Raw genomic sequence first — 8972 nt, 5'->3', positions numbered from 1 at the left:
CTAGCCTGTGATTTCTGGAAAATGGAGTGTTGTTTCAGAAGTCGTAAAAGTACAATGTTAAGCAGACCACTATTTTGACCAATTTTCAAAACTTTTACAGTTAACATTTATCAGTTCAAAATAATCGTACCTAACTCCATGGCTATCCATCTTGAAAATCAACTCCAATCACCAGATTATGACACTTATTGTTTTGCCCAGCAATAAGTACCAATTTAATGAATTTTTAAAGCAAATATCATCTTTTATTGTCATTGGGATAGTATGGTCAAAGCAGTTAGTATCTGGCCATAATCTATAATGCTACACTATTGTATTTTATTGCTAATTTGCATTCTTTCCTAAGTTTATGTTAATAACCAATTTGCTCTTTTCAAGAAAACTTGTCCTGATAAGGTATTATAAGTAAATTTGCTAGATTCTAGAATCTAGGGCTCAGGCTACTATTGCTGTAGTCACACCGTGTTTATAATAGGATTTCTATTTTAGTAAGCTATGTTCAGCAATTGTATAGTTAAGAATTGGGAAAAGTAAAAGTCCTGATGTATTAGATATTTGATAATATCCAAATATCAAACAGAAATTAAGACTACATAATCAAGACGTGGCTGGAATAAAAGTAAAACTACTTGTAGTGCATCACATATATTCCACTAGTTATAAGGTTACATGACTTATCCAGGAACATCACCTCTACGGGTATTTGTACATTTGAAAATAAAAAATACATATATATATAATAATTAGTCGTATATAAACAGTCATGCCCTGAATGCTGAATGTGGACACAAAGTCCTCAGTCCACAAAGAATCCTCAGGTACATTAATGTATTGGCACAGGTTTCTTCCCAAAGGCATTTGCATGTGCATGCATATTTTAACTATTACCAATTGCTTAGCGTCACTTTAAACCATTTTCTCTTCAGTAAATCTAATTATTTTAGATATTTCCCACAAGAGAAGTTCATACTTCATTGATTACAACTGTACTCTCATTGCCTTGAAAGAATCCTGGGGCCTGTGGGACTCCTAGCCCCAATAGAACTCTACAGGGCCCTGCAGACTCAGATGGAACTTCAGTTTCAAGTTCAATGATTCTATTGAGATACAATGAACTTTTCTGAATTTATTCTCTTCAGCTCTGGCATCTAGACTGAAATAAACTAAACAGCATTATTTTGTATTATGGGGGTCTAGTGTATATTAACTAGTCATGAATACCATTCATAACAGAAATAATCCTTTTAAGTATAGACTATTTTCTAAATAATATGCATTTTAAATCATATGATAAAGCTAAAAATATATATGATGTAAATATCATCTCCATCATGTCAGGATAGTTGAAATATTTTGTGGATAAACTTCTTGTGCTGCTACAATGATCCCAAAGATGTTCAAAGAGGCTCCGTGCAGCAGCATGAAGGCACACCACAGAAGACAAAACATTTCCTGAGAACTTGGAAACAAAATTTCTCTTAAAATTTTCAGTGTTGAAACACTTAAATCATAAGACATTACCTCGACACTGTGCTTTGAGTCAGGTTGCTTTGAGAAGCTGAGAATTTGAAGTAAATCTATGTGGTTTAAAAGTTACCAAAGTTATTAAAAGGGTGTGATCCATTTTACCACTAATTCCCTATCCTAGGACTAAGAACATGATCTGTGTTCTGGATATGAAACTCTAGAACAAAAAAAAAATACCTATACATTTCCAATCTTAACAATACAGCAACTTGGCTGTTCTGTTTCATTGTGAAGATGATTTAAAGCAATGTGTGCATAACTGCTTATTGCCATGTATTTTCTCTCCCCTCTAAGCCCTCCCGGCTGGTGTTCTGTCACAGCTTTGCTGAGGAGAAAGCAAATTCAACAGCCAGGAGCCAGATGCCTACCATGGACAAAGATGACCACGAGCACCTAACCCTGTAGGTGTGAATACTGTCCTTCTGAAAAGCTGGCAGCAATATAGAACACAGCTAACTTAGTTTAATGATGAGCTACATCTCAATATGTTTGAGGAAGAATTTATACCATCCAAGAATCCTAAAGGAAGCTATTAACTGAGATGAATTTTAAAAATCTGAATGTTAATGCATCTAAAAGAGAGCTGTTTTCTTAATTACCAAACAAAAAAGTGCATTTCCTAACAGAAAAGTAAAAAACTATATAAAACCTTATTTTATATTATATAATACATACAATGTACATATTATATAATGTATATGTTATATATAGATAAGACAGCTGAGAGTTATTCCCAGATCTCATAAGTTGTTCAATGGATCTGGTTCTCAACACGACAGATTTAACAAATATTCTAACAATCACATCACACTTCAAAAAGCACACCGATTGTTCACAAAATCCCCCACTTGCAAACTTGAAGTATCACAGAAATTTGCAAAGGCATGATACATTTGCTGACCATATCCTAATAAAACACTGCTGAAGCTACAGTAGGTTCATTTTTGTCAGTCAATGTCGGTATTTTCTACATGTGAAAATAAATCCACTTTATGTGTCATTTTGCTGCATTATGTGTTACAGGATAAGGCACTCTCTTAGCCTACAAGGCCTTGCTTGCTGTGTACACATTCACTTAGCATCAGCCTGTAATGGCAACAAATGAGAGTGCAAAGTATTGCTCTTCACTTTTTCCCTCAAGATGGAAATGAAGGGGAAAAAAAAACCAATATACCTGCTTAAATTACAATGGATAGCCATATATCTTTGAGATAATGAAACCATGTATTGTTGAGCAGACTTCTAATGTCAGACTTGGAAGGTATGGACATTATAGTTCTGCTTCAACTTATATTAGGAAAGAAGGCCAATAACTACTATTTTCTCCTAATAAAGAGTAACTGACCTTTCACTAGTTAAATACTGAACTAAAGGACAGCTTTACAAAACTATTTCAAGTATTCATTATCACAGTGAAAATGGGAGACCAACGCGAGAATGAAGGATTTGAAAATTCCTTTGATGAAAAGGCAAGGGTACTAAATCAAAACATACAAAATGCTTCAACGCATTTCTTTATGTGGTATGAATAGAAAGATTACCCATAAAAAGTTAGAAAAATTAAGATAAATTATATATTAGTACACCTTCCCAACCACATTTTATATAAAAATTCAAATAGTGTACTGGTATTACAATCTACACAATAAAAATGCCTGAACTTGGCAGATATCTTCTATCTGTGCATGTATTTTCTCGGTAGAAGGCTTATTTGTTGCAGTCATTTTTAAAAAGTTTTATTTCCATTATGAACCTTATTGAATCATCAGTAAACCCAGCTGATTGGGACCCACTGTGGCTCCATTCTCAACTTCTCTATGGCAGTTTGTAGTTTCTCAAAGGCTTTGTCTAGATTGTCGTTTACGATGATCAAATCAAAATAGTGGTTGTATGCTCTTTGAATCCGTGCACTTTCGTCCACTGTTTTCTTTAAGTCAGAGTCCTGTCAAAGAGTGTTAAAAGGAAATGTTTCTATCATAATGTGTATTTCCTTGCTCAAACACCAATTCAAAGTGAACATAAGAAATAAGCTGGGACTTTTATGGTGATTCTGATATTAATGCTCAAAATCTAATCTCTACAGTGTTAAAACAGACATTACCACCTGTTCATATCCCAGTCCTTCCAGCAGTGCTCATGTTTGCTTTGTAAGTATTCTGTATCTTCTGTTTCATTGATCTTAGGATAAGATTCCTAATTAAACAACTGCTGACAATAATCTCAGGGTGAAATCTAAGGTAATAAAAGAATTATTGCAGGTTTCCAGCCCAACTATATCATCCTTTTCAAATGATTTTTTTTTTTTTAAACTTTGCATGTATGTAATACAACCCTAGAAAAAGAATCCCAGGATTTTCCCTTCTGTGTGTTTTTGTCTTCCTTCTTCCTGGTCCAGGATGCCAGCTGAGGTGGTCAAGACAATGAAACCAAACTGGGGGGACAGGAGCAGATTATTCCGCCATTTTTGTAGATCTTTGAGTTGTACATCAAATCTGCTCAAGCACTGATTCAAACACCACACTTGTTTAACCTGCTTGTGAGGTTCACAGCAATTTTCCCAGCTCTGTGATCATCAATGATTTCAAATATGCCAATGTAACCACGCTTCATCATCACTGTTAGAAACTGGTTAATGACTTTGGAGCATAGCCTAATAAGAACCTAGCGTTTGCCTCTCCTTTCAGGAGTGTTAATGCTTTTGAGAGCATCTGCCAAGACATTCATGTGCACCATTAGGGCGACACAGAAAGACTGCGGAAAGAGCTCAAAAGACTTTTATCTTATGGGCTCTGAGATCATGGAAACCATTTTGCAGTGCCTATTAAGCTCAAAGCCAAATTTGCTGCCTATCTCCAGGAAAGAGAATATTAGGAATGGTATTTTGAAGACTAACTACATGCTCCCTATCCCCACCACCACATACACACATATTTTTTTATTTCTTTAGCTGGCACTGTTTATATTTTGTATATTTCTAGTCATTTTGGAATGATATAAGGAAACAATAATAGTTTCTGCATGAGCAAGTAAAGCTTTTCGTTAAATTGCAACCGTTTTTGAAATTTCACAGTACTTCTACATGTTCGTCAAATATTTATTGATTGCTATTAAATTGTCTACTATGTTTCATCATCTGTGGACAGAACAATGAATCAGACAGAGTGGGTTCCTACCCTCCAGAGCACGAGACAGACGAAGGGCAAATATAAACACAAAAACTTCCAAGTTGTAGTGAGTACTATAAAAGAAACCAATCAGAACAAAGAATTTTGAGAACTCTATTTTAGATAGAGTGATTACAAAGATACTGAGTAAATGACATTTAAACTGAGAACTATAGTGTGGGAAAGAGCATTCCAGGCAGAGGAAACAGCAATGCAAAATCTGGGAGGTAAATGACCCTGATATGTTTTAAGATACTGAAAGACCAGAGGGATAGAGGGACTGAGGGCAGTGGTGATACCTTGAGATAAGTACGAGCTAGGTTGTGGACAACTCACATGCAACAGAAACACATCGCTGGCTTGTGATGGAGAAATAGGAGATGGATATGACGGCAGACCGGAAATATATTTTGGTGATAAAGTCATCAAGATTGGCTGATGGGCTGAATGTGAAAAGTGACGAATGAATGAATGGGCGAATAAGCCAAGTGCAGATGTAAGCTAAGTAGATGGGTTATGCAAGTCCGAGCTCTGAATTCTGGGTTACCTATACAAAAACTAGGAGTAACCAGTGTAACAATGGTATATAAGATAATGAGTTTGGTGAAAACACCAGAAGGGAAGTGTAGAGAGAGAAATGAGTTCCAAACTAGGCCTGAGGGACACTAACAACTTACATTTCAGTTAATATTTTCACTGACATCTCTAAATCAATTTGAAACAACTAGAATATCTTTTGTGATAGATGTGCAAATAGCCTCAGTTCAACTTGGAAACCATTCTTTATTATTACAGTCATTAGCAATCTGCTTCATTTAAGAAAAAAGTTGTTGTTGTTGTTTTTTTTTTTTACAATAGTGGAGTACACCATTCAAATAGAAAAAAGAATAAAGAATCTCTATATATGGCCATAGCGAATCTTAAATATACTGATAAGTGGAAAATGTAGGCAGACTTCTGAATATAACAGGTTACTTTTTATGTAAGAAATGAGGGAGGGAAGGTACACATACATACTTGCTTATATTAAAAATTTTTTTTGAAAATGACCTACGTAGGTCGGAATGGAGCGGACAGAGAAAAGCTAGATTTTCCTGTTAAGATTTACTTTAGAACTATGAAATGTATAGAATTATACAAAATTAAATTCAAATAAAAAAAGAACAATACTTAAAAATCAAAAGAAAAATGAAACAGACCTGTTTTTCAAGTTAATGGTTTAACCACGCAGAAAGGAATTATTTCACTGACTTTAAAATAATACCCAGTGGGATATATCTTAGGAACAATTTTTTAAAAGCCTGAAACTTAAGAGTTTTCAATAATCATACTGTTGATATCAGTATTGATACTGTTACTCAGAAATTATATAGAGTGGGTTCTTAGTTTATATATGTGAAGTAAGAAATTATTTTAATGTCATCAAGAACCAAGATTTTCAGCATAAGAAAAAAAAATACAAACATAGAGTCAAAGAAGTTAAGTAAAATAATGGAAAGTTTAAATTAGAATTATCAAACTGAACAAATGATGTGTGCTTTCTAAAAAAGAAAAACGTATTTCCTATATCTGGCCACCAAAAAGCCTGGAAACAATGAGCAGCTAAGTTGAGCACACAACTTCAGCACCTATATTGCCTCTAAATACCATTTTCCACTAAAAGGAACCATGTTTTTTGGATGGCTGGCTCCAGGTCTGGGCTAAGAAAAGTGTAAGAAAACCAGGAACAGCTTATCTAGCTAGGAAGAAAAGAGTCATCAAAGATTAGTGGGATTGTGTTAAAAAAAACTCAGAAGACAAGCTGAATATTCCCACAAGCTAAACATAAGCCAATTTAAACACCAAAAAGAGTTGTAACTAAATTATCAGAGATGAAGTAGTCCAAGAGACTTTAAAACACAGCAATTTGACTGCATATATTTAGTGAGATAAACCTTAAGGACAAAAAAAACAGAAACAGAACAAAACAACCCACCAAAAAACTAGTTCATGGTAATCACACCTGGTAGTGTTGGTGTACTTATTCTCAAACTGTTGTATGTGTACTGTGGGATAAAGCAAATGAACAATTACATCATATTTTAACTCTAACATTCCCAGTGTTTTTGAGAACTGGGATACTCAGTACTTAGAAGGGAAATAAGCTAAAAGAGGTTAACTAAAAACCCTGTAGGGACGCCTGGGTGGCTCAGTTGGTTAAGCGGCTGCCTTCGGCTCAGGTCATGATCCCAGCGTCCTGGGATCGAGTCCCACATCGGGCTCCTTGCTCCGCAGGGAGCCTGCTTCTCCCTCTGCCACTCTGTCTGCCTGTGCTCACTCTCTCTCTCTCTCTCTCTCTCTCTGACAAATAAATAAATAAAAAATCTTTAAAAAAACAAAACAAAAAAAAAAAACACCTGTAATTCTGAATTTGAATGGGAAATAGCAGTATGAATTCATGAAAATGGTTTCCTTCAGAAATACAACAGAAAAACATATCCTAATTCTACCTGAGAGGTGTAGCTAGAAACAAGGATCAATCTTGTGACAATGAGCGCCCCTAAGCATTATGGTCTTAAAATACCATTTACTCTAAAAGGAATGAAAGCTTCTTGAAGAAACAGCTCATACCTGGCCTAGAAGAGAAAATGTACAAGAGGAGCCTGGAACATCTGTCATACCAGATAGTAATGAAGCTGAAACTAAAAGGTCTCAAGGGCCAACTTGAATAAGCTCCTACTGGTCAAAGATGGGACAATCTGAGCATCAATAAGAATAACCATAATAGAGTAACCACAACAAAAACTCACACCAGGTGCTCGAAATGAAACTAAAAAACAAAGAAAATGAAGCTTATTTGATCACCTGTTGCTTCTGGGGACTCTCAGAACAAATCCATTATTCTGAAAACTGACCCATCGAAGTATCAGCATATACTCTGACTTTCCTACATGAACTCTACTTCAGAGTGATCAACTAGTTGATGAAGAAAAGTTATTTCTTAGAACTCTAGTTTATAAATTCAGAAAGAATGACAAACTCTTTGGTGTTACCATTTTACAATCCCTAAGAAATATGTGATCCAGGCAAAGATGAATAAAACTTGCCAAAATCATTAGGTAAAAAGCTACTAGAGAACTTTACAGATCAGGCTTACAACATATGAACCCACTGATTAATCGTCTCACAAAAAGAGAGCCTTTCATATGCCTCATAATGTAACAAGGCAAGATGTATCAGTTATTAATTATTTTTGGGAAAAATAAGTAAGCCTATACCTGTTCAAGCTTCTATCAGTTCACAGGGAATAGAGGGAAATGACACCATGGGGACAAAATTGGCAAGATCTAGACTTTGAAGCACTCTATAGGATAACTGACCCAACTTTTTTGTTTTTTGTTTTGTTGTTATTTTGATTAGAGCAAAAGCTTGATCTCACAAACCCGAGATCATGAACTGAGCCCAAATCAAGAGTTGAATGCTTAACCAACTGAGCCACCCAGGTGCCCTAACCCATTTTTTTAACAACTAAATTAGAAGGTTCCAAGAGAGGAGAGGTGGGGAGAGTTTACAGATTAGAACAAGTAAAGGGATGTCTGCTTCCAGCTAAGATGTACTAACAGATATCAGACTAACCCTCCTACCTATGGAACAACAGCTTTTAAGACTTTATGCACGAGGCATAAACATAAGCCAATTTATCTCAGAGAAACAGGAAACAAATGAAGTGAGCCCTACTTATTAAGCCCAGCTTATTGTCTTGAAAGACCTTCTAGGCCACAGTATACAAGGTAGAGCCCAGAAGGAGCCTATACAACATTCCAAGTTGGGACAGAGCTGAGAGCCCAGAGAGACCAAGGTGGCAAGAGTTCACAGGACAGAATTCCTGAATAGAAAGCAGCATGGAGAGAGAACTTCAGACACTAGCAAATGGTCCCCTCTTCCAGCATATAGCTGTATACCAGTCAGGGCAGTGTACATCTACCTGAGACCACCAAAGAACCACCAGAAAAAAATGAGAAGTGTTCAACTGGAGTCAGGAACAGGACCTCTTCTCATGAGGAAGAACAGAAAACCTCTATGCACAGGCCATTTGGAAGAGTCCTCAAATGGTCTTGCCTCAGGAGTGGAGAATAATTGCCCCCAGATTAAGAATTGTTCTGGTCTTACCTAACACATGTTAAAAGCAATACCTGAAAGGAACAAACTGTTTCTAAACAAGTACATCCTAGAACGAAGCTCACAATGTCTGGCATCCAATAAAAAAATTACTAGGAAGAAAAGCAGAAAATATGGCCAGTG

General features: G+C 35.9%; 1 protein-coding gene and 1 pseudogene across 6 annotated transcripts in view; both read right to left on the bottom strand.

Annotated features, from left to right (window-relative positions):
* Positions 1 to 3250: 3250 nt before the first annotated feature.
* PALS2 (protein associated with LIN7 2, MAGUK p55 family member) overlaps positions 3251 to 8972 on the bottom strand; it is a 109049-nt gene continuing 103327 nt past the window's right edge. For all 5 annotated transcript variants that reach the window (XM_080818502.1, XM_080818505.1, XM_080818503.1 and 2 more), the window contains one exon: positions 3251 to 3469. In XM_080818502.1, coding sequence (XP_080674628.1) covers positions 3293 to 3469 — 177 coding nt within the window. In that variant the 3' untranslated portion in view covers positions 3251 to 3292. The remainder of the gene's footprint in view (positions 3470 to 8972) is intronic.
* On the bottom strand, positions 3860 to 4284 carry LOC308352312 (small ribosomal subunit protein uS8-like; annotated as a pseudogene). The gene has a single exon. The product of its transcript is annotated as a small ribosomal subunit protein uS8-like (transcript).

This window comes from Martes martes (genome assembly GCF_963455335.1).
Source record: "Martes martes genome assembly, chromosome: 11".
NCBI lineage: Eukaryota > Metazoa > Chordata > Mammalia > Carnivora > Mustelidae > Martes > Martes martes.
This window is presented reverse-complemented; position numbering and strand designations above follow the sequence as displayed.